General features: G+C 40.0%; 1 protein-coding gene across 1 annotated transcript in view; it reads left to right on the top strand.

The window, feature by feature from the left end:
- Nucleotides 1–17,078, top strand: part of RTKN2 (rhotekin 2) — a 60,955-nt gene that overhangs the window by 37,866 nt on the left and 6,011 nt on the right. The window contains exons 7-10 of the mRNA XM_034777891.1: nt 467–561; nt 4,141–4,247; nt 6,070–6,201; nt 16,151–16,316. Coding sequence (XP_034633782.1) covers nt 467–561; nt 4,141–4,247; nt 6,070–6,201; nt 16,151–16,316 — 500 coding nt within the window. The remainder of the gene's footprint in view (nt 1–466; nt 562–4,140; nt 4,248–6,069; nt 6,202–16,150; nt 16,317–17,078) is intronic.

Genomic DNA, 17,078 nt, shown 5'->3' with positions numbered 1-17,078 from the left:
AGTCAACAAAATAGTTTTTCAAACAAGATGTTTGTTCCAAGGAATAAATGTGAAATAAAAGAGAATACCCAAGTTAGTTTTAGTGTAAATGGAGAACAGAACATGTCAGTCATAAAACCCCTGCCTCTCTCACAAAATATTCCTTTAATGGCAACGGGTGATACAATTAAAATCCTTCACTCAGTGATTCAGAGTGGCTATTTCCAAGCAATGTGAATACATGATAAACAGAAATATTCTCAAAAAGGTACACAAACTATTTTGTGGGGACAAAGAGCTAAAACAGGCATATGCAGACTCTTGGTGATTAGCTAAACTTTGTGGTTATTAACAAGTGCTGCCTGGCAGTTAACATATTTAGATACGGTGGGATGGTTATCTCTAGGACTGTCTAGACTCCTTTTAATAACTGCCTGAGAAAAGTCATGTAGAAATATTTAAACCTTGCCTTATTTTTCACAATCAGTGGTGCAAAATACAATTTGCTGGCACATACCACTTTGGGGTTGGAGAGTGCTGAGGACAATTTCAGGACCCACAACCTTACCATTACAGGAAATGGTAAGTACACAGGGTCCCGATTTAAGGAAGTGTGTTTAAAAAAAAAAAAGCTAGTAAAATCATGTATTTCCATTTTTAGTAAACTAAAAGGCTTATAAGATTTAGATTATTTTTATTCATACTTAATGTGTGGCAACTTTAAATAAAATATTTTCAACTGTTTAAAAATAAACATCTACGTGTAACTTACTAAATTGAAAAAAGACTTGTAAAACTTCTCTTTTAAAGTTCAGATCCAAATTTAGTGCATCACATGTATGGATAACATTTTTACCCACATTAATATCTTCTGATCACTTATAAGGAAAGATTCAATACTCGTGTGGATTTTGTGGTCTGAATACTATACTCTTTATTCTGTCGGTGTGGAAATGCTTTTAGTGTCATAAATGGTAGGTAGGAACATGTATTGCTGTGAATAAAGCAGTTGTGGAAGGGATGCAAGGGAGAAATGCTCTGTGTATACAGGCAGACTGTAGCAAGAGTGTTTCCCCTAAATAGATACAAGTAATTTCCATGTTAGGGGTCTGAGGAAGCCTGGGTATATGGGAAAATGTCTGGCTATTGGATGAAATGCTTATTCCAAAACAAGTGATGTGCTTCAGAAGTATATTCGAACTCAAAAGAGAATTCCTATTGCAGATGGTTAAACAGTATCCAGAGAAGGGAGATGAACTGCACCAGAGATGGGCATCCCCTACTTCTGCACCCTGGCCTTCAGTGTGTATACATACACGCTACTCATGTCTACTTCATTACAATATTTTAACATTTAACTCTTTAAAAAATTAACTTGTTATAATTCATATTTTTCCTATTTCCTACCCTTCATTTAACTTTTTATCTTGTTATATTTTTCTTTTTGCTTATTTCCACATGTTGTTTTGAGCTCTTCTAAACCTGATTGTTCCTTCCTTTTTAAACCCACTCTATGGTTTGTTTTCTTTCTTCTTCCCTTCAATCTCACTTTAGTTTGATTTTTAGCTTTAGTTTGATTTCCCTTGCTGTCCCCGGTCTCCAGAATCTCGTCAGAATCTCTATATCTCTCCACCCCAAAATCCACTTAACTGACTGTCCAGTCACTCAGCCCCAAGTGCAATTGTTCTGTCCACAATGCTACCTCACTGCAATGACTCCTGCATCATCTCCCCCAGTATACAGTCTTGCAGTGGCTGGGAATAGAGTATCCAGGAACTGGTTCCAGGAGCTGCATCTCCCTCTCCCCTCACAAAAGTCTCGCACAGCTGCTGAGAGTTTTCTCTGCCATTTTCATTCCAATTCCTATAGCTGTATAGAAATTCTCCCCTTTCCTCACAAGAAAGGAACAGTGTCACAGGAAAGAGAGCTGTTTCTTCCTCTGTAGGCAGAAGGAGAGGCGGTAAACAGAGTAGAGGCTCAAACGCCATTAGGTCTTTTAGGCACCGATTCAACACCTCCGTTAAGCACATGCATAAGTGCTTTATTGTACTGGGGGTCCTAATTAAAAGTTATTTTCAGCAAGAGTTCTTGCCCCTAGGTAGATCCCAGCATTGAGACAGCACAAGTAACTACTAGCAGCCTCAGATCTAGCGTGCTAACCTGGGGCTGCTGCAAACATGGCAGCAGGTAATATATAAAACCCTGGACTTGTTACTTTATTTTGTTTTAGCTCATAGTATCTTTATCTGATACAAGTTTACAGCTTTTCCCCCAAAGAAAACTTCATTCTTTTAGCTTTTTTATTGAAAAGAGGTAAGATGATATCTTGTATTTCCAGGCTTATTACATTTAATAATTCAAAATTTTCTCTAGATATATATCATGTCCTCTGAGAGTCTTTTCACACTTGTACCATGCAGTTGCAGCCCAACAAAGATCAATATTTTAGATTCTTCTTTCCTTAGATTCAATTTTATGTTGACCATAACTTAGTATCACAACCTACCTTGGTCCATGAGTCAAGAACTGCAACTTGACATAATAGGGATTTCTTTGATCTATAATAAGCATTTCTGAAATGGTGCTGAATGGCCAGTCAATGGAACACTAGAATATCTGGGTCTAAACTAAATAAGAAAGGACCAATTATGTTGCAGAGATGAGGGGAATACTACTATACCTGAAAAATGCCTTAGAATATCCGATGAAATTTCTGACTATAGAAGACTATACAGTAGAAATTGATAGGATTACAAATCACAAACTGTAGGAATACAAATGTTAGCTATGATTATACTTCTGCCCTTGTAATCAGGAATAGGATGTTAAGTGCACAGCACTGAGGAAGAGGCAACTAAATCCAGTACAACAGTAATGAGAGGCTAGCTAGCCATACATAAATTGGTCATATGACATGATGAGAAAGGCATAGAAAAGCAGTTTCTTGGTACCTTAAGTGGTTTCTTCTTGGAACCTGTTGTGGAAAGCACAAGATGAGAAATTACTGTAAACTTAGTCCAAAATAACATAGGAGTTCGTTTAAGAAATAATTATACCTGAGCCCCTAAAGAATAATGACCACAATTTAATTAAGCTCCTCATTCTTCCAAGAGGGGCTGTACCAATAGCTAGCCCTATTATAGTATATTTTAGGAATTTGCATTTTTTTAAAAAAGTGAGTTAAAAGTGAGGAAATGAAGTAGGTCTAAATGATCTAAGAATTTTAAACATACCATAATAGACATAAAAGGCATGTGTACTTCTTAACAAAAAATGAACCAGAAAGGTAAGAAAAACTATTATAATTAAATTGTAATGTTCAAAAGATTAATCAAGTCATATGCATCTTCTTCAAAAAATGGAAATCCAACCCAAGTGAAGCCTAGAGAAAGGAGCATCCACATGTCAGATAAAAGGTGAGGTGAATATTAGAAAGATTAAGAGAATTTGATGATGAAATAGCCAAATATACACCCTGAAAAATTTTTCAGTATATCAGGAGGGAGTCTGTGTCTGGCTGCATGTGGCTACCAAGGAGTGAGAACAGGGAGATGATTTTTGTATCACTCTTCATCCCAGAGGCTACTGGGGAGATACTTCTCTTGGATAGTAAAGGTGATGCACTGTCAGCCATTAAGGTGTTAGGAAAAGGTGCTGGAACAAATCATTAAACACAACTAGTCACCAGGACGAGACAGCATTCATCCAAGAGTTCTGATAGTACTTAAGGATGAAGTGCCTGAATTGCTAGAAAAAATATGCAATCTCTTGTTAAAATCAGCTGCTATATTGAATGAGTGGAGGCTAGCAAATGTATTTATTTTCAAAGAAGGTGCTAGTGGTGATCCGGAGAATTAGTGCAGTGAGCCTAACTTAAATATTGGCTAAATTGTTTGAAAAGATAATTAAAGATACCCATAAAATACTTCCGAACATAAGAACAAACCAGCATGACTACTGTCAAGAATGGTGCCTCTCCGATCTACTGCTTTTTGTAGACCTGTCAGTCATAGAAAAGAGAGATAGGACAAACTCCTATTTTCAGTCTTTGCTTATATAAAAAGATTTACTTCTTTAATATGTTCTTAAGTTAAAATGTATGCAGATCCCTAATCTGTGAGTTTATGGTCAATGGTCATAACTTTATACTTTTTCTTTTAGAGGAGTCGTCGTTCTGGTTACCCTTATATGGAAGCATGTGTTGTCGTTTAGTTGCTCAGCCATTCTGCATGGCCAAGGATGTGATGACAGGATTTCTTAATCAGCAGGTAAAAAGAGTTTACTTGATTTATATCCTCTAATCTCCAAAGTTCCCTCTAAATTTTCTGCAAACTCCACTGAGCAGTACATTTTTGTCGTTGGAGAAGTTTACACTTTTGCTTACACTGAACTAGTGAATCACTGTGTTGCTGCTACTACTATATATGTGCCATGTTTTAAGTTGCTCTTTTTTTTTTTTGGCTGACTCCAAATGCAGCTACCTCCCTCCGCCCCCCTGGGTCCTGCTCCCCTGATTGACAGCATACCCAGCCACACATACCCTGATGCCTGTTTATTTGGCTGACACTGTCCCAACTCACTAGTGCTATTAGCAGCTCCAGCAGGATCAGGAAGAACCAGTCCTTGCCCATCTTGGAAATCAGGAATTTTTGGCATCTCATGATGCAGACTACAGGAGCCTGAATACCTGTGGGGGACACTGGAGGTTGCAGAAACTGCTGGGGCAGGGGTGGGAAGGGTGAGCTCACAAGTGGAGATGGCGAGTCCTTCTTGTTCAGCCCCATGGAGTCAGAGGGCTCCTGGAGGCAACATCAATCCCACCACCAGGACTAGAGAGGTTGCACCCCCTTATTTCCTGGAGTTTCTTGACAGGGGAAGGAGGGAGTGGAATGCCTTGGGAATATTTGTGACGGGGGATTTTGGGGAGATCGGGGAGAGTCAATTTGGTAAGTTGGAGGGTGGGGGGTTCCTTGGGGTTGGGGAAGGTGATGGGATACCCAGAAGGGATGTGCTCCCAGAGGAGTGTGGGTCTCTGGGACCTGGAGGGAGATGACCAATTCTACGGGCTTGGGGGGAGGGGAGGTAGGAGGAACTCACCACCCACCTGCAGAGCGGAGGAAGGAGCTAGTGACACGTTGCAGCCACCAGTGGAGCAAAACCTCACAGCCTCTTATCTTGCCACAGCCCAGCAGTCACCTGGTCTGGCCCACCTGCCATCACATTTGCTGTGGGCAGCTGAGTGGCTCAGTTTGTGTACCTGTATTGTATATTCAAGACAGCTGTGCAGCCATGCATGCGTGCAATTTACAGGGAATGTTGCTCATATTAACAATTGACTTTCAGTGGTATTAAAAAGTGAGTAGTTTCCTCTGGTGGTATCTTGAGGACTGGTATCTCTTACTCTAAGTATGCAGGAAGCTGTTATCTTGTGGTGGCTGCTATTAAACACTGATCTTTTAATGGCAATCACTGTGTGGCTAAGAGTAAGATAATCAAATGTTTCCTCAGTGGGATTATTAGTAAAACAGCCTAGATTGCTGCATAAAGACCAATTAATTGTAAGTGTCTAGCTGGTATGAAAATTGGTATGTATAGCTGCATGTCTAATTTTTAAAGTCATAATTTTTAAAATGAGAGGACATTCCTTTGCTCCCTTCCTGTAACTAGCTAAGTTAGTGTAGCCATTAAAGTTTTCTTCTAATGGTAGATTCCATTAGAAATAAAATTACTCTTTTTTTCCTTATCGGCCAACCAGCACATTCCATATTCCAAGAGTACCACGAGACACTATTATTGGCAAAACTGTAAAACACTGAAGGATATTCAGTTAAACAAACATCTGGCTTGGCTGAATGTTACTAATAATTAAGTCCTTGAGTGACACAGTAAAATATTCTGCAGGAGCCATTCCTTTCTGACAATGTGTTGTGAGCAGCTCTGATCTTACAGTCTGATGTCTGAATAGTTCACAAGATGGACTCCATTAGATGTAACCCATGGAAATTCAATAGAACTTTGAGTAATCCATAAATTAGGTTGTTGTTAAGCTAATGTATGACTAGCAACTTACTGAATGTTTCTCCCTTTTAGCAAATGGTAGGAAGCCTGACTAACTGGAGGAGGCTGTACTGTGTACTAAGAGGTGGTAAACTCTTTTGTTATTATACACCCGAAGAAATTGAAGCTAACGTGGAGCCAGCTTTGACAGTTTCCATCAACAAGGTAAATTTAACAGTTTTTCACATAGTCTAATTTGGGTCCCAAGCTGACAAGCTGCAAAGTGCTCTGCAAGAAGCATGTGTGAGGGGTATGCCTTGTTTCACTATTAAGGGCACTACAAAATTAAGTCAACCTAAGTTATGTCAATTTACAGCTGTCGCAGTAATTAAATCACTTTTGCATGTCCACACTACGCTCCTTGGTTCGGCAGTGTGCATCCTCACTAGTAGTGCTTGCATCGATGCAGAGAACAGTGCACTGTGGGTAGCTATCCCGCTGTGCAACTTGCCACCATATAGCGCAGGGTGTTTTGCGAAGGGTTTCAATGCCTTATGGGGACAAACGAGTTGTGCAGGGGTAACTGGGAACATGGTTTCAACACCGCATGATGGAGTTTTCTCCATCCCATAATTCTGTCAGCATCCCATAATGTTTCACACCTCTTTTCAAAAGCCCCCCAAACCTGCGTGTCCGACATCTATGTGAGAAGCATGAATCCTGCACAGCTCTGCATTATTGTGACGAGCATTACGAGCACAACACGCCTGATCCTGCAGTATTTGCAAAGCCTCCAGAGGAGCTGCGGGGAACATGCAATTCCTTAGAGGCTAGCTTGCTGTGGGACATAGAAACAATTCAAGATTATTGTTGGCATTCACAGAGTAGTTGCAGACCATGGAGCACTAGTTCTGGTTCGGAGAAACAAGCACTGACTGGTGGGATCGCATCTTTATGCAGGTATGGGATGATGAGTAGTGGCTGCAGAACTTTCGGATGCGCAAGGTCACATTCTTGGAATTGTGTGCAGAGCTCATCCCAGCTCTCCAGCACAGCGACACCAAAATGAGAGCTGCATTGCTAGTGGAGAAATGAGTGGCAATTGCTGTGTGGAAGTTTGCAATGCCAGATTGCTACTGATCAGTCAGGAATCAATTTGGAGTTGGGAAATCCACTGTAGGGGTTGCTGTGATGCAAGTGTGCAGGGCCATTAATCGCATCTTGTTACAAAGTACTGTGACTCTGGGCAATGTGCAGGACATAGTGGATGGTTTTGCAGCAAAGGGATGTACATACTGCGGTGGGCTACAATAGCTGGCACGCATATCCCTATTTTGGCACCAGACCACCTTGCCACCAAGTACATCAACAAAAAGGGCTACTTTTCTATAGTATTGCAATCACTGGTGGATTACCAGGGATGTTTTACCAACATTAACACGGGATGGTCAGGGAAGGTGCATTACGTGCACATCTTTAAGAACACAAGCCTGTTCAGAATGCTGCAAGCAGGGACTTTCTTTCCAGATGAGAAGTTTACCATTGGGGGGGTGTTGAAATGCCAATAGTGATTCTGGGAGACCCAGCCTACCCCTTACTCTCATGGTTTATGAAGCCACACCTCGACAGCAGCAAGAAGCGCTTCAACTACAGGCTCAGCATGTGCAGAATGACAGTTGAATGTATCTTTGGCCATTTGAAAGGCCATTGGAACATGTCATCATGCTTCTTCCTTAGCCTTCTCTGGCTGAGCCGCTCCACTAGTGTGGATGGAGAGAGACAATGCACAGAAGTACTACTGTGAGTGTATTCACAAGATAAATGGAAACTTGGTACACTGAACTCACTCCCCTTGATCCATGCAAGTTACAAGCACTACATTCTCATTTCTCCTTGGGATTCATAGAGCACCGCAGTAGTCCCAGCCATGGTGAGTATGGCTTGGGAGGGAGGGGGTGAGTTGGGACAATAAGGGGGGGAGGAGTAGCTCACGGGCATGTATATATGCAGATAGGGCAATTGAACTGAATACAGGCACAGTTTTCCACAGGTGGAGATCATTTTAGCCGATCTCTCACTCCTGAGGGTAACAGAAACTGAAAGGGAACAGCTCTTGCAGACTGGGTTCATATTCTGCTAGCCTGTGTGCTGCAATAGTGCCTGGTGAAGTAATTACTAAGTGGTGTGGGAAAGTGTCTTACTGCGGCGGAAGAAATAATGCAGCTCTCCCCAGAAACCTTCAGAAGAGGATTGCAAACTATCCCCAGGAAAGTTTCCTCGAGATCTCTATCCCAGTGCACATAAACAAACTATTCTTCAGGGCCCCTTCTGCCTTAACTGCACAGGGGAGCGAAAAGCAGAAAGCGAATCTAAGTCTATTGGTTATTTCACTACCTCTTCTAGCATGATTAAAAAAGTAAATGAACAGATATGTTCCTGCAATATCAAAACAAACTGCATACTTCCCCTCCATCAGGCTCACCAGGCTGGACTATAGGGGCTGGCTTTACTGCTCTGGAGTCAAAAACACGTCCTGCCTCATGCCACTAGATCCCCCAATCGCCTGTCCCCCATGCTCTGCCTCCTCCTCCTCCTTCCTCATGCAACACCACCTCCCCACTGTTCACTCTGGGGCCTGTGACTGCAGCTCCCCCAAAGTATCGTGGTGGTGGGGTTTCCACCGAGGTTGGCATGCAGCTCTTTGTAAAAGTGGCATGTGTTCAGCTCCACACCAGAGTGACTGTTAGCTTCCCTGGCCTTTTGGTACACCTGCCACAGCTCCTTGGCTTTCATGTGACAGAGCTGCAGATCCCTGTTATAGCCCTTCTCCCCCGCACCTGGAGCGATCTGCTCATACATATTGATGTTTCTACTGCTGGATCAGAGCTGTGCCTGCAAAGCCTCTTCTCCCCACAGAACCAGGAGATCCAACATCTCCTGTGTACTCCATGCAGCAGTGCCTCTGCAACATGGAGCCGGCATGGTGAACTGGGCAGTTGCTAGGTGGGCTCTCCATCTCGAGCAAACTGGAAACGGAATTTCAAATATTTGTGGGGCTTTAAAAGGGGAGGGGCGTGTACCTGGCCACTGGGCAGCAGAGTTCAACATGGTGACCAGAGTGGTCATGGTGGGGCATTGTGGGATAGCTCCTGGACGCCACTAAAGATGTAAGTAACTCAGTGTCTACACTGACACTCCATTGACCTAAGTGCTATGCCTCTTGCAGAGGTGGACTTAAGTCAGCGTAATCAGTGAGTTACATTGGTGGGAGCAAAATTTTAGTGTGGACACTTACAGAGTTAAGTTGATGTACGCTGCCTTGCGTCAACCTAGCTTGGTAGTGTAGACCAGGCCTAAACAACCCCTTGTAGCTGATTCAGGAGTGGCATGTAAGTTCTTAGCAATGGACATAGGCTCCTTCTGCTGTACTAGAGATGGGTCAAACCAACACAAATCCTCAAGGAGGAAAAAAAAGCCTTTTTCCTTTAGAAAAACTGATACATTATGACAGTTTTTAAGTTACACGTGAGGCATCATGCAGATCTGCACGGTATGTAGGCAATGTTCTCTTAGACTTTTGTCCCCAAATCTGTGGAATTTCTGCAATTTTATTTTAATTGTTCATTATGTTACTTGGCCTTACTCTTAATCATAATGAGCATTAATCAGAAATATTTTAGCTTTTTAAAATAAACTCCTTTTGCTAATAATGATCCAAAATTTTATATAAAACCTGTCTTAACTTACAAACTATGCAAAAGGACTTCAATACTTTAAAGATGGCACCATTTCTACCATCATTTAAAGATATCATATTTAAAATTAACAAATAGCTCTATCCGAATACACCTCTACCTCGATATAACGCTGTCCTCAGGAGCCAAAAAATCTTACCGCATTATAGGTGAAACCGCGTTATATCGAACTTGCTTTGATCTACCAGAGTGCGCAGCCCCACTCCCCTGGAGCACTGCTTTACCGCGTTATATCCGAATTAGTGATGTATAGGGTCGCGTTATATCGGGGTAGTGGTGTAATCAAAGGTATAGTATATTTGCCGTGTTATTTCCACAGAAGGCCTTTCCAGTGAATGCTACAGTGAATCTGTGCTTTCACAGGATGTTTGTGGTACAATACTCATAAGTGCTGAAAGATTGCAGTTAACACCTCATAGAGATGAATAGAACGAGTTAACATTTTTTCCTTTTGACCTAGTTGCAGATTCTGAGCACGTCTATGTAAGCAAATTGAATGTGTTGGGAGATGGTATTACAACACAAGTTGGTCTTGACTCTGAATCCTTGTCCAGTCTAGCATAAAACATGTTTTTAAAATGTTAACTTTAACCAGCACCAGCACATTACTGTAGCCAGGGCAAGCTGTAAGATTTTGTTTTAACTTGTTGAGGTGAATCCTTAACAGAAAGGGCACCCTTTCTAATAGTGTTGAATTTTTAACAAAGCTGTTTTGAGTATTTGAGTTAAATAGGTGGTTTTTTTTTTTTTTTTAAAACGTGATACAGATTTAAACAACCTGACTAAAAGTCACTTACTCTTTCAATCAGATTTAATTGCATGGCTTCTCTAATGTCGTAGTTCTACCACCCTCCAGTTGTTCATAATGCCATTCAGGGGAAAATATATTAATAGAATTAATAACATTAAAAAAGCAGCAAAAATATTTTAGACTTTTTCAGACCACCCTTGTAGCTTTTCTTTGTAGATCACCATTTTAGTCTATAGCCTAGTTTTGTATTTTTTGCAAGTCAGAGATTTTTTTGTCATTTAAAATTACAGCATTCTATTAAGGTGATTGTTCCCCCTGAAGTTATAAATACACTTACAACCTAAAATCCATTTTCATGGTTTTGCCAGGAATTGGTCCACATGTTTGATGCAGATTCTCGTCGAAGATAATATGTATGCGATACATGAATCCATGGCCTTTTTTATGAAAATGCCAGACATTTATGGCTGCTGTATATAAGCTGCTAGAGAGAATGAAGAAAAGGAATCTATCTTCAGTTAAATTAAAACCAAATAAATTCACAGTTCAAAACACATACGAGTACCTTTCTACTTAAACTGTCTACTGAAAATATTTTTTTAATGCCAATAGATGTATACTGAGTTTTGTCTAGAAATGTCTGGATATCAGATCCTTAAATGCGCAAAAATTAATCTAACAATACTCATTTTTACCTCCCCTCCCTGTTGTATGGAAATAGCAATTTAAAAAATAAGATTTAGAGAACTTCTAAAGTTGACATTCAAGCTAAAATCTCCTCTAGTTGCTAAGATACATAGCGTTTTTTATTCTTAGTGCTGGATGTGATCTCTTACCCTTATTCTTTCAAAGATGGTTTATCTTTAAAATGAATGAACTTGACATAGCCTTACAAGAAACCAGCCATAGAAATATTCACATCAACAGAACTATTCCCTTCCCCCTCTGAATCCAAACTTGAAGTAGCCCTTAACTTGAAAGTCATCACTTCAACTTCAAATGACTTCAGTGCAAACATTGTTGAGCAGGAATGTCTCAACACTTGCAAAAGAGGCGTCATAGAACCTACTATGTTGCCAAATAAATGCCACTGAAGCACTTTATGTTGCATAAGCAACTAGAGCAAGAAGCAATCTTTCCTTGTAACCAAGGAAGTTTGCCGGAGTCAAATCTGAGTAAAGACCTTTGAATTTACCCTTTAAAAATATAACTTGAAAATATGATAGTGTCTCCTTTTGACTTGACATGATAACTAACATTTGCTTGGGGCTAGGCTTTTCAGTTGTGCTAACTTGGACATGTTCGTCATGAGTTGCTCATGCTCAAAGGTGCCCAGATTTTCATACTGTGTCCAGTACCAGGTCTGCTGGGGAGTTCTACCCAGGACTGTTGTCACAAAGGAAAATCTCTGGAAAATTAATTTTGTTGGAGCCTAATTCCTGGGAGCTATAGGCATAGGAGCACCTTCCAGTACAATAGCTCCACAACTTCACAGCAGCATCTCTGTCCTTCCAGCCAGTTGGCAGGCCCTTTCTCTTCTAGGTCTTACTAGGAATCTGATCCATACTTTCTTCTCTGTGGCTTCCCCCCCCACTTTCAGCTCAACATGCACATGAGGGGGACCCTACCACTGGCCTGATGAAAGCAGATTTCCCCAGTTCACTCCCTCATCTCATGCACACCAGCTCTGCTTCCTTCCGCACTACTGATTGTTCAGGCTCTGCAGGCCCAGCTCAACTGAGACTTCTAAAATGTAAAAGCCGGACTAATGGCATCAACTAACCCTGTTTCTCCTGCTGGACCCTCTTCCCCAGTGCATCCTATGACTGCTCTCCTGCTGGTTCCCCACACCTGTCCTCACATTTTTAGTGACGTGCCTCCAGCCCATCGGCACAGCCTTGAACACATTCCTATTTTCCTCTTACCTAAAGGTATTTCCTATGACCTGGGGTTGTCATGTATCTCAGTGATGCTTTTAGCCCAAGGCCATCATTTTGTACCACCTAACTCTGTCTCCTGTGTCATGGCTAGTCCTGGTGGGGACCCTTCTTTTTTGTCTATCTTTTATTCCTCCAGTCTGTTCCCCCTTCATTTACTCTGAACTAGTCCTCACTGAGAAAGCAAGAGTTGGGGGGCGGGGGGAGAGGAGGGAAAGGTTTGTGGAAGAAGAGTGCAAAACCCTCCTGGCAAAGTTCATTTTCTTCAGTTATCAGAGAAAGGGTTATGTTGATGGCAGGGTAGATTATTCAAGCCAGACTCCCTACCCAAATTGATTGTGTGAGGGGTACCAATATGTTGTCACAAAAATAGTGTGTGTTGAAAAGGACACAACCTCTTGACATTTCTTGACCCCTAAAGTGGACTAATATCTCCTACCTGATCAATAAAGTCTCTATGGCAGACGTCGCCACAGTTTGGGATCTTGGAAGTAAGAAGCTTAAATCACCTTTGTGGGACTGATTCCTCTTCCACAGTCCTGATTGTGGCAATCTCCCCTGTGGTTAGATCTACAGTCTTGCTACCTGGCTAACAGCCTTGGGTAAGCAGCAAAAAAAAAAAAAAAAAAAAATGAAGATACAGTGGGAATGCAAACATTAGTAAAATCCTTCCAAATCTCTGATCTTTATGATAATCCAAGTGGTATCAATCAATTCAGTTTTACGGTTGTTTGAAAGAATTTGTGGATTTGACCATGGGAAGCAGATCTCATATCCAGATCCCACATGATGGATCTTGCAACATAAATGTTCAAATTGTGTGGTTTTGCAACTATGTTTCAGGGCCAATTGGTACTCCACTGAGGGCTGGCTTGTCATGTGGTGCTGATTCCTTCTCCTTGTTTCTGGCTGCTACATTGCTAAAAATACATCATGTGCTTTCCTAAAGTTACTATTCTGCATAGGCATTTGCTGTAGTTGTCACATGGATATTATGTAATTACAAATGGGAGGGAGGTGGTTCAGAATGATGAAAGGGAGGGGAGATATCCATGAGCTAATCTGTAAAATGTGATCTTCACTATTAACAAGTTTGAGAGCATTGTTCTAAGGCTAATCCTAATTCTCTGCCAACCTGAATCAAAACTAGGGGAAATTGTAGATTATTTTTGACATGACAGATAAAAACAGTGCACAAACAGACTCTTTTGATTTTAAAGCTATCTTTATCTGTTTCTGGATTAAAACTTGAATAAAAATGAACTGTGTCATAAATGATAAATTGTGTTTAATCTTAGAGTATACAAAGTTTCTAAACTATTTAGCATTTGTCTTGACTTCAGAAACTTAATTAGTTCTTGTGTTTTGAAATGAACCTTCTGAGCTAACCTTCATTGTCCTTCAGTTTTTTCACTATTGACTTTGGAGAGGAGTGGCACTGCTTCTTTAATGGAAAGCCCTCCCTTTTATAACAACCCTTCACATATGGAAATTTCCTGGGAGAGGGGTACTGCCGGGCAAAGGAACTTTGGTTTTGGGACAGTGAGAAAGGGAAGTTCTAAGCTTTATCATACAATGTCATGGAATTTCCGTTTCTCTTCCTTACATTTCTCCACCCCTTCAAGAATGCATCATGCATACTTGGAGCACAAAACTGTCCCCAACAGGAGCAATACCAACTCCTCAGGACTGCCTACACGAGAAACACTGAACTCAACCAGCATGATGGTCCTGGCCTTTACAAGGGCTGTAGCATAATTTGTTCAATAATTTTAACATTGTGGAAGGTAGGAACACTGTTGTATTATAACATGGTGCCTTATGGTACATTTTTGTATTTGTTTTTGGTGAAGATGTGCATGTAGTGTAATGCAGCACTGGTAGGTAAACTGATCAGCTCATTACTCTAGTGGCATCTTGTATCACTACTTAAATACTCAAGTGTGAGGTATAGATTGTTGCTTGAGAATTTATCTCCTTAGAATAACAACATATTTGTGGAATAAACCTTGCAGCAAACATCATATAATAAACTTATATAGGGTATGCTTGAAGTTTTTGCCTGTCAAATGTTAATCTGTTTTATTTAATTTTTTGCCAGTATCTATGGTTACCTGAGTTAATGGGATGTTCAGCACTTATGGATGAATTACTTCATCTCCTATTTTTAGACAGAAGAATTTAAATGAGCAAATCCATCAGATATGCTGCAAACAGCTGTGTTAGTATTTCAAATGGTTACCTCAGTAATGCATTTAAAAATCTGGGGAATGTTCTACAGAACAATCTTTGTTTTTCAGACTATCAGCACTAGGATTATTCCTATAGGACAAAATATATAACTTAATTTCTATAGTTCTACATTTGAAATCTGTAACTGGTGTTTAGCATTAGTTTGAAATGTGTTGCAGGGAGGGGAGTTCAATCAGTTTGAAGTGAAAGAAGTTTAAAGGAGAAAGTAATGTCTCATTTCAGTGTAATCTAGATTTTTGCTTGTAAATGAAGTATGGTTAATGGCTATATTTTATTTCATGGAATGAGTGTGGGTACTGCAAAGCATCATTATTGTCAAAGTGTGTGTTAGAATATTTTACTCTGTACCTTACAAGTTTTTTAGTCTCTTAAAATATTTTGGTATCTTACATTAGAAAAAATACTTATGATGACCTAACCTCTATTTTTAATCAGATTGCAACAAGTGCTATTTTGCACTGTAGTAACATCATATCAGGGAACCCACATATGATTAAAATACCATTAGGTCCAGTATATATTTTGAAACTGTTTTAACCATGTCCTGAACAGTGCAAAACCTTGGGCTGAGTAGTGCTGCAGCATAGTTCAAGAACACTATTAAAACAGCAAAGTTCTTTCCATACTGTTGGCTAGACCCTTGTTTTAGTTTATGCTATGGGACAATAATATTTTAATTGGATCTAGCCAGAACTCACTAAATACGGCTGTTACATACTCAAATATTTCATTTAAAGGAGCAGATGGATTTTTGGCATGAGGGTAAAATGTAAGACTTATAGTACTCAGAAGTTTGAATTTTTGAATATTGGAAATTTGTTCCATTAGATCTGTGTGGGTAACTTTCTATAAATGTCCCTTTCAACTTGGACTGGATAGTTTCCTTTTCCAAATTCCTATAACTATGGTATTTGACAAATGCCTTGATTTTCTGAAACTAAACTAAAATAGTTCCAGTTGAGAATGCACAACTGCAGCCAAAAGAAACATCTTCCATTGTTGTTGTCTGAAAACTAAATACCATCTATAGAAATATGACCAGAATAATAATTGAGAAACACGATAACTTACTGTCTCTATTAAGTTATCAACTGAAATGTACTGAGGAAGGGTGAGCCACAGCAGGATGAACTGTTTAAGGAACAAATAACTTATAATATGTTTCTGTGGTGTATCTCTTAACATATACTGCATCAACTCAGCTTTATTGTCTTATCTTTTATATTGGTTACCTTTTCTTTTAATAATTATGTAAGAAATTAATTTGTATTGTCAGTTATTCTGTTTACCTTTTCATAAGTCCTCCCTCCACCCCCAAAAAAAAACAAAACCAAAAAAAAAAAAAAACCCCCACCACCAAACAAACTAAACCTACACTGGATAAATACCCTAATTTGTATCTGCCTGTGATGAACTGAAGATTTATGATTGGGTGGAGCAATAACTGATTACCAGAGTCTCAATATTGTGACTCATAGGAAACCAGAATCCGTGCTGTGGATAAGGGCACCGAGAAAAGAATTAATAACTTTACTGTTATCAACCCTGTGGATGGAGAGGCTGTGACTCAACTTTTTGCAGCTGACAGCAGGGAAGAACTTCATAAGTGGATGGAAGCTTTCTGGCAGCATTTCTACGATCTTAGTAAGTATGCAGTTTTGGCAGCATGTCCTTTTAGTGGTGTAGCTATGTAACATCAAAAGAAATGTTGAACAATGTGAACTGAAATTACATAATAATCTGTCACCTGTAATGAGAACAAAAATGTTCTCCATGAACACAGTAGGTAGTGTGTTCTCTGCCACTGAAAAATAGAGGTATTTTACTGAACCATAGTCAATTCCTCAGGGCTCTATGATTTTTAAATCATCCTATAAATGCCAATAAGCCCAGAAACATACAGTCTGAATTTTCTCAGGAAATCAAAATAGACGTAGACTTCTTGTGTTTTCTGTGTGTATGTTTCAGAAGCGATTGGTCTGTTTAGCAATTTAACTAGGTTATCTTTCAAAGGCCTGCTGGAGTCTCACCATTCTTCCCTCATCTGTAGTAGTAAAATATAGTTACTTATTTTATAGAATCCTGACATCATTTGAGAAAAATAGAAACCTTTGGGTATGAAACATTAGAGGGAACCTGAGGATGCTGAGCTGATGGTTGACCTTTGAAATTTATTGAAAACTTGTTTTGGATCAAAATTGGATTAACTATTGCAAAGAGAAAAGGTACATAATGACTTAGGCCCAACTATGTAGGATTATGGCACCCATGATTCAGCTTTTGCTCAGATAGCACTCTGGGTGAAGGAGTTGTCAGTCTTACAGAACTAAGCAGTCAGGGATGATTTGACTCCAGTGGTACCTCCTCCGTTTTGATACCCCCTCCTGACCATAAGGTTTTATACCT

This window comes from Trachemys scripta, chromosome 7 (genome assembly GCF_013100865.1).
Source record: "Trachemys scripta elegans isolate TJP31775 chromosome 7, CAS_Tse_1.0, whole genome shotgun sequence".
Classification (NCBI taxonomy): domain Eukaryota; kingdom Metazoa; phylum Chordata; order Testudines; family Emydidae; genus Trachemys; species Trachemys scripta.
This window is presented reverse-complemented; position numbering and strand designations above follow the sequence as displayed.